The sequence below is a fragment of the Pogonomyrmex barbatus genome, unplaced genomic scaffold (assembly GCF_055798465.1).
Source record: "Pogonomyrmex barbatus isolate J1 unplaced genomic scaffold, ASM5579846v1 scaffold11, whole genome shotgun sequence".
Taxonomy (NCBI): domain Eukaryota; kingdom Metazoa; phylum Arthropoda; class Insecta; order Hymenoptera; family Formicidae; genus Pogonomyrmex; species Pogonomyrmex barbatus.
Window position 1 is genome coordinate 287329 of NW_028297107.1, and position 17962 is coordinate 305290.

The window sequence follows — 17962 nt, forward strand, 5'->3', positions numbered from 1 at the left end:
GCAAAAAAAAAAAACAAATTGCTTAAAGAAATTTGTACTTGTAATGTATAATTCATCCTTGTTTTAAGAATGCTAAAAATATAAAAGTACATAGGTTTAATTATATTTGTTTAATTATATAAATCTGGATTGTGTGTAAAGGTTGTGCGATTGAAGCAAAAACGGCGAACACTAAAGAATCGCGGTTATGCTCAGAACTGTCGCAGCAAACGACTACAGCAACGACAAGATCTCGAGAGCACCAATCGGAACTTGCAAAATGAACTTCAACGTACGAAGATTGAGTTGACGCGGATTCAACAGGAACGTGACCTTTACAAGCAAAGATACGATATGTTGAGAACGCGACAGAGTCACCATCATAATCATAATCACAATCATAATCATCATCAACAACAAATGACGCAGCAACAACAACATCAAACTCAAAATCAGCAACCACATTCACAGCAACAACAGCAACACCAACCAGCACCTGCAAGTCCTGAAGTTTATCTGTGACATCGACAGCGCCGAGGAGGCGCTTGTTGGACTTAAAGAATTCGTTGTATTAATGGATTCTTCTATTGGTGAGTAAAGACAAATTAGAGATATTATATGTGAGTTGTACATTGTAATGCATAATATGAATTAGTTGCACATATAACACACACACACACACACACACACACGCGCGCGCGCGCGCGCGCACGCACACACACACTGAGAAAAAAATGCTGTTGAATCAATAACATAGTCTAATTGGAAATAATTTCGTTAAAAAATAAATAAGAAAAAATAATTTAAGAGAAAAGAAATTATAAATAATATCTTTATATTTTTTTAAATCTGATTTTTCATAAAAGTACTGATAAAAATTATGTTTGCAGGAAAGAAAAGATTATATATTTTATGAAATTTAAATTTGAATTTGAATTAATTTTGATTGTCTTATTGAATAAAATTGTTTTTTTTAGAAAAATTAATTTATTTCAATTTTTATTAAAATCTTATACTTTCTGGCCACGTAATTTATTCGTATTTTGTATTTTTAAAATGAAAAGATTAATTTGAAATTATAACAACCTTTGGTTGGTAACAGTCAGGACTAAAAAAGTAAAATTAAAAAGAAAAAAAAAAAGAGAGTAAAAGTATGATTAATCTTAAATATCCCTATCATTAAAATTATTATTCAAAAATGTAGTCTTACTCACTTCCAACAGAATATTCATACTTGGAAGACAAATTTCATGTATTTGAAATGTATCACAAATTATTGGTAAAGTCTAATCGAAATCGCTATCATAACAGCAAATAAATCTTTGAATTGTGCAAACGCTCGGTTTTGCTACTTGGAAACACGATCACGCAGTGCGCGATTTCATGAACAAATCCGTCAGTCTTTCCCGCTTCCCTCACTTTATTTGCAACGCCATTTCTGCTGACATCGCTATTCGGCGATGAAACCATCGAGATGGAACGTCGGTAAACAATACGTTCACCTCTTTCGCAGTCTCAAAAACCCGCTTAGTTGGAAGTAAGAGAGAGAATGAAAGCCGGGATTGCCACAACCTTTACAAGTTCATAAAGAGGATTTTAGATATTTCTTCTGGATTTTTAAAATACTAACGAGAAAATATTGCTAAACATCCTTTTTTTTTTCTTGAAAATTATGTCTGTGAGAGGGATCCATTTTTATTGATCAATCTATTCATATAATCTTGAAAAAGATTGAACTTAGATGAAAAATAAAACAATGCCTCTTAGGATTGTTTTTAGAAAATTTCAGTGCAACGAAAGCATGTCCTCTCCTGAAAATATTTAAATAGGAAGTGAGAAAATAACATTAAAAATAAATATTTTACAAAAATATTTTACAAAAATGATGGTTACTTCCTCATGATAATCAGTATCAGTATAATCTATATCCTATCATTTTCTCTTGTCTCCTCAGAATGCTGTAGGGGAAAGGTATAGACGCATTACATTGAAAATCGTTTCGAAGCAAGTGGCTCGTTCAAGTGGCTCTTCTTATTTTTCATTTGAGACCGATTATTTCCGAGGTATCGAAATTCACATATGGATACTCTCTCCCCTGAGGCAAATTTCAAAAATTCATTTATTTGGAGCAGAATTTAAATATGTAACCTCTAGCTATCAAATTAGAACTACATAGTGATATTCATGCAAAAATTTCACTTTTTAACTGTAACTGTAACGCTATGCCATAAACGGCAAATTGACATTCTTGGCTGCTCGAATTATTATTACCAAATACGTAAACGACTATGTATACATAATAATTGGTTTACTATTATCGTGAGAATGACAGAATTTCCATAAATGACGAGCGATTAGGGACGACTGCATTTTTATGTTAGAATATCGATACCGAGTCAGAGTAAAGAGAGTGATAACACAGGCATTTTTGCCACGCAAAGTTGTAGCCAAATCATACATTCTTCGAATCGCTCTTTTGTCATTCTCAGAATAATAATAACTATGTATGCATAGTCGTTTATGTATTTAGAAATAATTTGAGCAGCCAAGAACAATTTGTCTTGTTTATGACATAACGTTATAGTTAGAAAAATGAAATCTTTGCATACGGTCTTAATTTGATAGTCAAGGGCTGTATACAAGATGTCAGATTCTTAATAGTACACACCGCTTGTGTGCAGATACAGCGGTATCAAACTGAGCAGAAAAGTCCTCTACCATTTTGTGTCCTCCATCGATTTTCTGTTCCTTTCAGGACTTTTCTGTTCAGTTTGATTGGCTCTGCATACAGGTGCTGTATCATTAAAAACCAAACACTGTGTTTGTGTGTGTGTGTGTGTGTGTGTGTGTGTGTGTGTGTGTGTGTGTGTGTGTGTGTGTGCGTGCGCGCGCGCTCGCGCGCACATTTGACATTGTTTCATTAGATTTAAAAAATTTTATTATATAATTTGAATCTATATTTTGAGGGAAACTGTTTTTATAAAAATTTATATCAGGCTCTAGAAATATTTTCTTATTTTTTACATTTACTATATTGAATCCGCTGTTTTTATAGTTTAATATTATTTTTATTTAGTATTTCTAAAAATCTTTCAAAATAATTAAACTGTACACATTTCTTTAGTCAAAAAATTTTAAACACGATTGCATGAATCCACTTTGAAAAAGGACCATGCCACAACAAAATTTCTATTAATATTAAATATAATATAAAATTTTTATTAATATTAAAAAAATATATATATCATATTTCTCAAGATATCATACAGATATATTAAATAAATAAACATAAAAATAAAAAATAATTATGAACAATATAAAATTGAATTATTTCCTATATTATGAAAGTATCCATGATATCAAGATAAATTCTGTCATGCAAAAGCTGCATGAGCTTTTAATGGTTGTCAAACATGGTAAAGGATAAAGTTCTAATGAGGATTTAATAGACTTGTTCACAAGGGTCGTTTGACAATGGCTCGTTCTCGACCCTCGATGAATCCCCAAACAGACGTCGTATGTCAAGTTGACAGATTGACTGCTTGTTCGTTTCAATAGATTCGTTTGGCTCTTGTTATAATATTCTTTGTTTAATTAAATCTAGCTGTATTAAAGTTCTTAAAATATTTATATTTATTAATTTTCTTTATTATAGAATTTAATTTCAGGTACGTAATTTAACTCTAAAGAGATGAAAATATCTTTACTACACACAGTTTGTATTTTTGATTATGTTAAACAATTATAGTCATATTGCTACAACTACAAATTTTGTATCGTGGATAAATATATTCAAAAAAAGTCGTACTATCTAGAAATTAAAAATTTGAGACTAAATAATATCTCAACTATATAAAGTTGTAACAAAATAATAAATATATAATATGAACTCAGAAAATATAACAGAATATAACAGAAAATATAACAGAAAATTAATTATTTATAGTAAATCATTGACTAAACTACTATATTGTAAGAATGTATTTTTTAAAGTTATCTCAATAATATTATGGTATTATGTTTATTTAAAAAATATTTATCTAAACTGAAAAAATGTAATTGTCATATTCTATTTGTATAAAGTTTATATAACTGTGTAATTATAGTTTAATCGTTATTTCACTATTAATTAACAATTCACATATGTTATGTATGTTATTATACTTTTATAGTATTCAGTGCTAATTTGATTCTTATTACTTTGTAAAACTAGTTGCACTAGTAGAAATTTAAATTTTAGAAATATGAAACTATCTTGTTTTCTCTCAATGTAATGATATTGCACAATATTATTCTTGCTGTATAAATAAGAATATATTATTGAAAAAAAGAAGGGAAATTAAAAGAAAGAAAGTGAGAAAAGATTATTTGAGGTCTCACGTTTTGTGTTTTATAACTCCCACGTGTTACATCGAATATTCAACTTGGTTCATAACTTGGAGCGATAGACAAGATAGTCAATGACGTGACAAGCTATATGAAGATGTATCAAAGTGTCGAAATGGGTACTGACGCAGAGGGGAACTCAGGAACAAACCGGAAGTGAGATGAGCTTTATTGTTAAGTCACGCTGGCATCGTGACCTATCTCTATCTTCTATAACAACCCCTCTGCTTCAGAATTTTCTTTTCCTATAGATAGATCTACTTTTCATTTATTTATTGGCAAATGTGCATTTAAATTTATAGTAATAAATAGAAAGATCACTAAATGAGAAAAAAATATTAAAAAAAAAAACATGAAGAACGTTACTAACAAAATATCAAGATAGTCTATAAAAAGATATTTCTTTTATGAAATATAATAATTCATTATATAAAGTTAATATTTGTTATAGAAGAAGAAAGTTAATATTTCTTTTGTAATTGTCAAAATATATTTTTTATAATTAATAATTATAAATATAACTTATGACAGTATCTGTATTATAACTTATATAAATTATATATTATTTTTTTGTATAGGATAGCTCATTTTAAATGACATAGGCAAATATTTCGAAAAATATGGAATATATGGAAAAATGTTCCAATTCCAAAAGTTGTGAGATTTCAGAGAAGCAACATGATTATGATATTGATTCATCCAAATGAAGTAAATGTAGAGATTTTTTTTGGTTATCACTTTTCCTAGTAAAGTTATTTATTTTTCTAATATAATATAATATAATTTCTCTAATTATTCTGAATATAAAAATATTCGAATACAGTCATCAAAGAGTCAATAATTCACGAGATATTATATTTTGGCATATTTTCACATTAAATATTTCGTTATATGTTCGATTTTTGATAATCTATTATTTTTCCTATTATTTTTATATTTAAAGAAATTATATTATATAATAAAAAACATATAAGTCTATTTAAAAAAAATGGCGATTATAAAAAATATTGAGTGCTCCATCTGTGAATGAATCAATTCATAATCATGTAACTTGAAATTCTATAATTTTTGTTTGAACCGTTTTTTCTTACATATTTACCATACTTTTAGCTATTTACTACGTCATGTTGATGGGTCGCCTTGTATATTTCAATATAAAAATTCAGATGTTCCTGAATTATACAGAATGTGAATTTTATTGCAAAATAATAGTTTTTTAACCAAGTAATTTAACTTGTTAATTCAACATTTAATGTTATACATAAATCAAAAAATACGGTAACGTCTCGCATCAGATTCACGCACAATGAAATATCGAAGAATGGCAGCGAGAGATTTGTAATTTTTTTACGTGAGTTGTTGAAAAAATTGGAGCTCACAATTTCAAGAGACATGGATGATGTCTCGCGCTTTTAAAGTGCAGCGAAATTTGCGATGAGACATCCGTGGCTATCTGTAATGCACGAGTCGCTGAGATAAGTGCAGCTTACATTTTCATATCTCAGCAATAGCTGTATCGGCTGTAAATTTCAGGCTCAATTGATAAATGAGGAATACATTTATCAAATGTTGCAAATGCAAGCGCGCGATAAGAAGGCGCGTGAGGAATTGTTTACTTCAAGCGGCTCGTGCGTAGCTATTGCCGTTTGAGGTAAACAATTCCTCACGCGCCCATCAACAATGATCACCGGGCGGGAGTATCTTACCGCGCGCTTGCTTTGCCGATTAGCCCGGCCGAGCCGGATGATTTTTAACAATACGGTGATTTTTAATAATTAATATCTCGATTATTACTGCGAATATCACAAAATGGTATGGGACTTTTATGTTCATCTCGGTCTCATCTATTTTTTCACGAGCGGTGGCAGAAGTCTCGCGGAACACTCGATTATAATCAGTAATTAATATACGTAGATGAGCTATTATTGCGCAGTAATAATGTCATCAAGAAATAGACTTATTTGATATATCAGTGTCTAATCTTTCTGCTCGGATAGTAAGAATCAATCGATAGTATTCATTTCGTTCGGTAGCTTTAAGTCGGTGACGTCACGTTTACTCTCACCGCCTGTAAAAGGTGGTGAAAGGAAAGATTCGGCGATGCCAGCATCTTTCATTTCTGATGACGATGTAGGTTTGCGGTAGTTCATGACACAGCATGTAGGTTATGCACATCTATAGATATGCACATAGAGAAACGTACATGCACATACACACACACACACACACACACACACACACACACACACACACACACACACATTTTATATAATGAGGTGTATATATACATGAGAGCCACTATCAAAGAGTGATATTCGCTAAATAAATAAAATTTTAAGGAGATAGGAAAATAAGAAGATTATAAACCAGAAAAGGTAGTCATTTTATCTTATCTTTTTCTTAAGTTTAAATTAGCTGAACAATAATAACTTTTTTCTAAGTAAGAAAGTTTTTTAAATATTAATTTTAAACATTATTTCCATCAATGTTAAATGAAGTTATAATTTAATAATTTGTTAAAAATATAAAAATACGTAGTAAATTGTATAAAAATGTTTACATAAAAAGTTATAAAATTCTTATTATACATTTATTTATAATATTTAAAATAATTTTCGAATACATGAATTTTAAAATATGTTCTATATTAATTACTTTATTATTACTCTCTTTTTTTTAAAGATTATTTACAAAAATAAAGTATAAGATTTTAAAAAAAATTTACTTAAAATTTCTCAGTTTAATCGAGTTAAGATAGATAAACTTGAAAAATTGATAAACGCTACACTCACGAAGAAGCGATACAATCATAACGTTTCGAGTGTAATGATTTAGAAGAAAGCTATCCTGACCTAATCGGATAATCGGCTCATCAAAAATAATCGATATTCACTAATCAGATCAAACTACCTTATTCCCTTCTACTATACGTGCTGGACTATCTCTTGGCGCGGATGCGCACTCATGCGCAGATTTTTATTAACTATTTCTTTTAATTATTAAAAATTGCAAAATATATGATTTTGAGACTTTTTTTAAATTTAATTCTTAAAATAATAGAATTTTTTTCTATTTAGTTTGATCTACTCTATTTGCCAACGAAAGACAATTATCAAATAGCCTATACAATCATAGATCCCGCTGTCATTCCAACTTTGCGTGAAATAATACCATGTTTCTTAACTATTTTACTGAAATGAAACAATGAAAAAAATGCATTGTTTATATGTCTATTTAATTTTATAATCGTGAAACGCGCATGTGATATTAACGCAATTCTATTATCTTAAAATTTTATACATCATTTTAAATTGTTTTTAATATTTTCAAATAATATAATATATTTTTCAATAATATTTTTCTTATTCTATTTTATTCTCTATATCCCTCTATCCTTCCTTTGAACGAATCCTCCTTCAAGTCTGTCTCCCTAATCTCCCTATCGACCCCCTCCCTATATACCCTCCCTTCAACTCTTTCTGAGTCTTCTTCTTCGACTTGGCTCCAATTGAGTATCTATTTAGGCAACCTATATCCGTACATGTCCACACCATGTAATATACATTCCTAACTATTTTCTGTGCAAAAATCTATTTTGTTTATATAAATATCTCCACATTATCAAATAAACTATCTTTTATTATTTTTATAAAAAATTTGATATTAAAAGTAACTTCAACTTCTAGTTTCAATCAAAATAAGAAAAGAATCCTACAAAAATAAAATATTTTATTATAAAAAAATATCAATACAGCTATTATATAATATGATTATTGGTATATCTTATTAAAATTAATGGAGCAATTTGAAAAAAAAAACTTTAATTCATTTAAGAACTACGGGAAATTTTTTTTTTTAGTTAAACCATATAATTATTTAGTTAATTGTAATTTTATAATTGTAGTTTTATGTTCAGACGTGAATAAAATTACTAAGATATGGAATTGGGTACATATTGATTGTTCCGGAATTGAAAAGATGACTATGTTTGCAATTTTTGAAAATAATATTTCTTTATAAAATTTTTTATTTGAAGACAAAGTTTGAGAAATCAATCATTCAAGTTGAATTTAAAAATCTATTTGTTTCGTAGAAATTGTTTTTTTGATAATTTGTATCTAGTTTCTTATCTAGGAGTCAATCAATAATATTTATAATAAAGATTTATAGTTATACATTATTATTTTCTTCAAGAATTTATTTTGAAGAAACGTGTAATTTGGTAATAAGATATCATTATTTCTTCAAAAGAATTAATTTTTTAAATATATTTTAGTGAGAAACCATTACTCATTAGCATTTTTATTTCTCTTTGAAACATTACGCAAGTCTTGCATTTTTATAAATAATGTCATAAGTTAAATAACGAACATTTTAGAACTTAAAGTCTGAAATTAATTAACTAACACTTTGAGGAATATAATCGTTAAATTTTCAGTTCAAAATATTAATTATTAGCAAAATTGTTGTACATAATAAAGAAATTACCGACTCCCTTCTTAATATCAAATATTTTATTTAAATTTACATGAAACTTTTTAAAGTATTTTATTCTGCTTAATTGTGCAAGTTTTATATCATGCATTCTGAAAAATTCAGTCAATTATTATATTATACTACACAGAATATGTACATCACACACACGCGCGCGCGCGCACACACACACACACATACACACACACATACAAATATATATATATATATATATATATATATATACATACATATCCTGTGTAGTTTATATATATATATATATATATATATATATATATATATATATGGATCTTGATCTCGTGCGTAGTTTTTCAGATACGACACATCGTTTGGAAGACGTGCCCTCTGCCAAAGCTACGCTGTATAAGACTTCAACTTTTCTTTTTCATCGATTTCTTCTTCCATCCTTCACTCGTGTCATTACAGTACATCGGAACCTTATGGCTGCCCGTGAGTTGTGGGCAGAAGCGGCTAGTTCCTTCCTAGGCGTATACTGACTGGTGATTTAGTGAGATTCCGCAAATGGAACGGCCGATCAGCTGGACCATAAATATCAGGTGTTTTTTTGCTTGCGCGCGTACATCACACGCATACACGCGCACACACATACACACACACACACACACACACACACACACCACACACGTGCGCGCATATATGCAACTTCTTTTTTAAATAAAATAAAACCTCCAATGAGGAATAGTACTTGTTTTTTTGTCAGCACTTAGATTTTATTTTCTTAAATTTATTTTAATTTGCGAAAAAAACTAATATATTTTCTTTGACTTTTTCCATATATATAAAAAAAATTAATATTCGCGATGGTTATTTACAACATTAGGAATGGAGTTGCCGCGAATGTATTACCATTTATTCTATTATTATATTTTCTATTTGATCTGATTTATATACAATTGAACATTAGAAATTGTAACGTGATACTTCAGATACTATTATTACTTACTTATGTTTAATCTTTTATCAATAACAATTTAATTTGTTATAAGTCTTTTGTAATATGCTATAAAAGATATGATTTAGACAATCGATATGTATTCAGCAACTTTCCCCTATAATTTATCGAGCAATTTTTTGCATAATATTTATATCATGTACTCATGGAAAATATTGTAATTATGCTTTTTGGCTTAACATTTCAATAATCTTTTATTCAAAATTGATCAGATCATATAACATAAAAAGCATATCAGAATATAGCTTAACAAGATTGAAATTTGTTACATTGCGTTTCAAATTTTATTACATTTTGTAGCATTGTATCTCTTACTACAATTAAATAAAGTCAAATTTTTAGAGAAGAAATTTTCGCAAAAACTACGTCCAATATATAAGTCAGCATTTTAATTTCTTAAAATTTTTGTTCTTTGGACATTTACTCGATTGCACGAAATCTATGAGCGTTTTTTTGTGAACAACTTAACTGCATTTTTATAGTTTCCCTCTCGACTTTAAATGGATAATTTTTATCTGCTAAACTTCCACTGCTGCCACTACTGCGCATTTCACCCTTCCGATGCTGTCCTTGTCGTCCCAGGCGACCCCTCGTAAAATTAAGTCAAACAGCCACAGGGTGCCGGGGTGCCATTCGCTTTTCCGCGTTATGTTCTTCGTTCCTGTAAGAGGAAGCGAGTGACACTTCGCTTTCGTAAAGGGCCAAAAAAGACGGCGTGAATCGTTCTTAGTAAGTAACAACGATGATATCTTCGCAAAAATTATCAGATACACCAAAGAAACTACAATAATTCTTTATCACAATTTTATTTTATTTTGTTATGTTTTTTATATTGAAAAGAGTATCTATATTGTAATGATTGCAATATCAGACTGAAATAATAATACCGATACTTTGATATTTTTTTATATAACACGACATATCAATTCGATATTGTGTGTGTACGTGCGTGCGTGCGTGCGCGCGCGCACGCGCGCGCGCGTGTGTGTATGTGTGTGTATGTGCGTGTAAAGATTAGGTTGCATATATAAGAATAAGTGCTGTTAAAATACGCAGAATTAAATATTTGATTTAAAATAAAAAATTATAAAACTATTTAATTTATTCTTATATATATATATATATATATTTTGGAAAAAACTAAATACTTTTATAATTTTTGTTATATAAATATATATATATATATATATATATATATATATTGGAATAAACTAAATAATTCAATAAATTTTTATAATTTTTGTTAATATGCAATAAATCAAATATTTAATTTTGCGTATTTTATAGATATTGTCGTGTAATATTTTGAAAGGGAATTTTGCGGACTTAGCATTTAAAAATTTACAATAAATAATAAATTTACAATAAATAATAAATTTAACAAGTATTTTTATTTGGATTCAAATTGTTGCCGTTCCTACATTCTATGTTTTTAGATATAAAAATAATTTAATTAGTGTAAGCAAATTTTCATTATAAACAAAAATGTTTTGAAAATTGCAAAGCAAGGAAACTTATTTCAAAAGAATTCCAAAAAGTGAGAGGCGAGAGGATTCATTCCAAAAAACACTTCAGAAAGAATCCTGAAAAATAGAAATCGAAGAAATTTTTTTTTTTTAATAGACGGGAAATTTCACTTTCATTTATTTAATATAAAAATTCAGTTTTTTCCTTTCAATTTGATTTGAAGATCTGATCCATTCTGATTCATATTTAGTAAAAAATGAATATTAATTTTAATGCATATTGATTTATTACTACAAGAATTAAATAAATGCATTAAATTTTAATAATTATGATCCTAAAATGATATAATAGTTTCAAAAATATTTGTATAATCATTTTAATGTAAACTATGTATGTGTATACGCATATATATATGTGTGTGTGTGTGTGTGTGTGTGTGTGTGTGCGCGCGCGCGCGCGCGCGCGCGCCCCTTTCCACACACACACACACACACACACACACACACACACACACACACACACACACACACACATCTGTAAAATTTTATATTTTCTAGCCGCCATGTTGTATCTATTATTTTAAAGCTTTCTGTTTTGACATTAGATTCATAATCAGTGATCTTTGAAATTTACATATACAAAACTTCATGCAAGTTTATAACATATGTTTTCTTATTTAAAGAAGTTTATCTTAAGTTTAACTTGATCTTTCTTATTCTATTCAGTACTAACGTTATTCTATCTATATATCATAAAATTTACATGTTCTTGAAAAATTAATTTTAAAAAATTCTAATCCCTTTATCAATTTTTCAACTTTTACAAATTAAAAGTAAAGATTTAATAAATCTGAAAATAGATTATTATTTTTATGTTACCATAAAAACTAGGAAAAATCTTCAAACTTAAATTCATTATTTTAGTCCCCTTTCTATTATTATGTATATAATACTTATTCGGTTAATCGAGTTATTTTATTATTACGTTTTCTATATATTATTTAGAATTTTTTAAATTTTAATTTCAAAACTTAATATTTATTTGAATAAAAACATCTCTAAAGCATTTTATTATTTACATGAGCTTGGATGCTTACATGCTTTAAGTGTTTATAAATTCATAATATTCGCTTTGACGATATTTATAAATCATGTAATGACGTCATTATGATATAACTTCACACTATTTCATCGAGATAAAATGGAATCGTAAGTGAAAGAGTAAAGCTCTTATAGCATGTAAACATCCCAATTAAACTTTACAAAAAAATTTTATAATAAATTCCAATATATAAAGAGAGAATTATATTACGAAATATAGAAAATGGATAAATTCAATTTAATTATTTTAAATGAGGCGAGGCGTTTAAAGATTAGTAAGTTTTATTATTTTAGAAATAAATATTATAAAGTATAATCTAAAGTTATGAATTGTTTTTTTTTAATTTCTCTTGATTAACAATAATTTTGAATTTTGAATTGATGATTTGAAATTATTATTCCAAATTTAATTCAACAAACTTTTATAACAAATCTTTGTAAAGACTTGCTAATCTTTAAGAATTAATTGTATCAGACAAAAGTCATAAGTAATTATGGCTGAAACAGTCTCACGGTGAAAAAATACAATAAAATATAATAAAGTTTATTTGAACAAAAGTTATAAAATTTTAGAACGAAAATTTGTCTTCTAAAGAATAATATAAATATCATTATAAAATACATATAATGTGATATAAATATCATTAAATAAAATTATCAGAAATAAATGATTTATTTATTTTGTTTTAAACAGTATAAAATTTATATATATGAGTTTCAATTATATATATATATATATATATATATATATATATATATATATATAAAATAAATGTCAAAATATCGGTACTTAGAACATCGATATTTTAATAGCTTGAAATAATTCCAAAGAGTCATAATTGCAATCATTATCTTACACACACAACACACACAATTATTATTATTATTATTATTATTATTATTATTATTATTATTATTATTATTATTATTGTGTTGTTGTTGTTATAATTATTATTGCATTAAAACATGCAAATTTATAAGCCCAGAATTATATATATAATTTTCGCCTTGTAAATTTGCATGTTTTTGAAGAAATAAGCAGAAAACCTGCTTTAGCTATTTTTTCTATTGTCCTTTTTTTTATGATCTTGTTTCTAAGAAAAAGGATTTTTGTATTTAATATAAGTCATTTTAACTTAAACTATTACTGATAACAATAAAATTAATCAAAGAAAATATAAAACAAAATCGATTTTTATTATTGTTTAATAAATTTTTAAAATAAATTAATGGTTTTTTAATAAATTAATAAGTTTTAAAATCCTGGTACCTTTAATTAACTTCTGCGTATATTTTAATAAAAATATTTATTGTTAAGTAAAAAATGAAATAAAGTAATTGTTATATATTTATATGTTATATGTATGTTTAGTTTCTTATATAAGCGTTAGGGTCACATTAATATTGGATTAAATGTCACAATAAATACAATGTATTTATAATGACAAACATATTATTACACTTGAAGATATCATTTCTTATCTTATTTGTAAATAATCTAAAAAGAGAAATGTATTACGTTGATTAAATACATCTCCTTTTATGTAAAATCGTACAAAATTTGCGCAACATAATTTATTAATTTTGAAGTATCTATGATATAAATTTGTAAATTTTATTTTGCAACAAAAACATTGCAAAATTATGTAAAACAATATTTGTTATTATAAATATACAATAAAGAAATGAAAGTACAAAGAAAGTTTTCTTTTCATCCTTCTTACTTCACACTTAATATTTAAGTGATTCACATTTTCGACATTGTCACATCAAAATTGATAAATTTAAGAAAACAGACAAATTTGTAAAAAGAAGTATAGTACCAATACCAATAATACCAATTGAAACGATTAATTGTTAATTAATAATATGAAAATCTAGCAAAAATATTATGATTATAGAATAGAGAAAGTATGAATAATGAATAAAACAAAATAATTTTATTTTTTAGTTATTAATCTAATACACAGAGAGAAAGATTTTTTTAGATTTGTTATTTCTATTTGTCTGAGTCATATTTATCTCATTTAAATAAGATAATTTTATTATTACTATCATTATACTAATACTATACAAAACTTAAACATTTAAAGTTATGATTCAAAATAAAAGTTAATTTTTTAGGTTTAATATTTGTTATATGTATCACTGTTTGTTATTGTCATTAAAATTAAATAGGAGATACGTAAAAGAAAGTATATTTGGTATTTCATTAAATTTTTAATGCAAATATGAGGATGAGATTTTGATCCCGACTTGACGTTATAGACGTTATGTTCATATGGACACAATACGAAAGATCTCTTTATTGGAATTACTTTTATCGTTGTGGTGGAGGAGCAGACTGTGATTTGATTCACGATCGTTCATGCGAGTCGCGACCAAGAAGACTCGCTCGTGTATTTGCCTGACGACGGGATTGATCGCATTTTCCGGCATTACGCCGGTATAATTTCTTCCTTTTTTTCTTCGCTTCTTTGCACATCAGCCACCAACCGTCAGCGTGATTGACGAGTGATATCGTTAACGGTTTTAAGACTCCCTTCTTGCCGATCTCTCTCTCTCTCCCTTCCTTATGACGGCGCGTGCGATCTACCGCAAAAATCTCATTAATAGTTATTACCATTACATGCGGAAATTTTTATGTGTTTATTCAAGCGTACACACATTGTAAATATTAATCTAACATTCTAATAATCTCGTGCGTAGCTATTGTCGTTTGAAGTAATCAATGCCTCATGCGCGCGGCGATCAATAATGATCGCGCTTGCTTTACCGGTGGGCCAGGTTAATACGGTGATTTTTAACAATTAATATCTCGATTATTATTGCGAATATCACAAAATGGCACTTTTGGTATGGGACTTTTATATTCAGCTCGGTCCCAACTATTTTTTTTACGAGCGATGGCAGAAGTCTCGCGGAACACCCTGTACATTGTATAAGATAGTACAAAATAATGTTTAGAATAGATATGCTATTTTGTTTATTGTTTTATTATTTCACGATTGATACCTTTACATAAATTAATTTTACGACTTGCCATCGAGTTAATCTTGTGTATGATGCCAAGGTTAAATGTTTCGGCAATGATTTACAGAGGCAGGAAGAGCATGGGTGATACTATCGATGTTGCATTTATCATCAACACGATGAATGACTGGTGCATATCAGCTATTTCAATATACAATACACAGCAACATACAACATACAATACAGTACAATAATATTATAAGGCACGTATCCTCAAGCATAAAAACAATTGTTGCTTTAAGATAACATTGAAATATTTATAAATAATAAAATTTTGAAATATTTTAATAACTTTTATGAATAAATAATAATAAACTTAATAAGGAGGATAAAAAAAAAAGATAATAATCTGATATTTCATTGAAAAATAAAATTTACTTTTGGTCCTTGATCAACGACAGAATTTTATTGATTTATTTAGGCTACTTGATTATAATTGTGGTTAATAAGAAGAGGGTATTAGAAATTGTTTGTTATATACCACAAGATATGCAAAATGAGATTATCCAGATTGCCTGTGGCAAAGATCAATAAAGCGTAAAAGAAGTTGTTAAATAAAAATTACATTTTACATTTTGTAAGTAATTAAAAAGACTGAAAATGTAATTGTTAATTGGATATCTTGTATTTTAAGTAATAAGAAAGTGGATAAACAATAAGAATTTCTCAATCCTTTCAATCCAAACAAAAGTGATTTTTCTTTGTGCATTTAACACTATTTGAAATCATTAGACTATTTGAAATCATTAGACCGTCGACTAAATAAAAAACACATTCTAGCTATTCGATAACTCCACTTCATTTGGTTATATCTTATCAAGTCTATAATATCTATGAAAGTAATTGCCAACAGCTACAATTTTTGGAAATCCAGCTTGCATTATTACTAATATAGAGACACTGCATTCTCTTCTTTCGAAGATTATTGTAAGGGCGAAGGAATTAAGTATTTAATCATTACCGGTCGATCACTACTTTGCCACGGGCAAATTGTCAAATAGGAAGGATTAATAGACCAATTATTCTAGTATTAACAAAACTTTCGATGAGTAATTCCACGAAATGGTATAAACATGTTCAACAACTTAGACATCGAACACTAACATATTATATAATAATAATATAATTTTCATGATTTATAATGGTTCAGCAGTAATTAAAATCAATTTTCCTAGGTTTACAATTTTAAAGATTTATATATATATATATATATATATATATAAATATTTTGAAAAAATAATAAATAATAAATAAAATAATAAATAATAAATCTCAAAATAAAAATACATTTTATTTTATCAAAAAATGAGGAAACAAAGCAAAGAAAATTATACAAAAGGAGAAACATTTATTAATCTTTTCTCTTTTTTCCTTTTTTTTATTCTTCTTCTTTTTTTCTTTAATTATTTGTCTATATAAGTTTTGTCTATATATAAAGAAAAAGAATGAGAATAGTATTTTAAGTTAATAACACATTTTTTTGTATTGTCTTGTATGTAAACGTTTCATTTTGTCTTACGTCTTTTATTTCGAGTTCATATAAATAATTCTCTCGTACTGATTATTATCATAAATATAGGACTTTTATAAACATTATTGGTGCTTTCTTAACACTTGAGAAAAACGATATCTGACTATGTTTGATTTTCTTTGGTGGAATATCTACGTACACGGTAATGTGGACGGCGAGATTCTTTAGCATTTTTATGCGGGCTGCTGCTGACAGTTTATTTTATTATATCGATAGTAGGGCTGCCCATCGTCCATCGTTCAGGAGAATTCATAAGTCAAGTCCAACCTTATCTGTTCTGAGCAAGTTATCTACGAAAATTATTTCATGTTACTTTCCGATTGCTATTTACGGTTAATCGTAACAGACGAATACGGTATGATATAAAATGAAAAAAAGATCAATTATAATAACAAGAAATCTATGAAGTTAAATTTTAGTTGTATCATATGGATAAATAAAATTTTAGCAACGTGACCAATTTCAATCAATAGTAAACGTTACAGGCAGGGCACATTAAAATTTAGCTAATTCTTAAATATCATGAGTTTAACGAATTAATTACAAGTTAATATAAATAAGAAGTAACTTACACCCTAAAGTTATACTATTGCCAATATAAAAAAATACGTATCTATTATTTCATTACTTATTATTTTCATTATTTCATAAATGTATAAAGTTTCAAGAAATTTAATGAGTAACGCAAAAGTAGATTTGCTTGTTCATTTATATTTATTTTCTACATTTTTTCTAATTTTTTTTTACATGTATATAAATTTCTACTTTATACATTTCTATGTCTTTAACGTAATATATTTGTAAAATTTATAAATATTTTTTTTCAAATAACGTGTGTGTTATAAGTAAACTATTTTCATTTATTTTTACCAAAGAATTCGATTTTGATATTTACTAATTTTTCAATTCTATCTGATAATATTTTATTTTAACACTTTTTGTGAATATTGAAATACTAAACATTGTAATAAATATTATTAAAAATTTTTAATGACATGT

At 27.3% G+C, this 17962-nt stretch overlaps 1 protein-coding gene across 5 annotated transcripts in view; it reads left to right on the forward strand.

Moving 5' to 3' along the window:
* tj (Maf family bZIP transcription factor traffic jam) overlaps nt 1-17962 on the forward strand; it is a 49032-nt gene that overhangs the window by 9608 nt on the left and 21462 nt on the right. For 2 of the 5 annotated variants that reach the window (XM_089070851.1, XM_089070850.1), the window contains exons 5-6: nt 142-569; nt 9167-13910. In XM_089070851.1, coding sequence (XP_088926977.1) covers nt 142-501 — 360 coding nt within the window. In that variant the 3' untranslated portion in view covers nt 502-569; nt 9167-13910. Of the gene's footprint in view, nt 1-141; nt 570-1933; nt 8091-9166; nt 13911-17962 lie in introns of those variants that run through there. The other 3 variants (XM_089070852.1, XM_089070853.1, XM_089070854.1) reach the window with 3 other exon arrangements.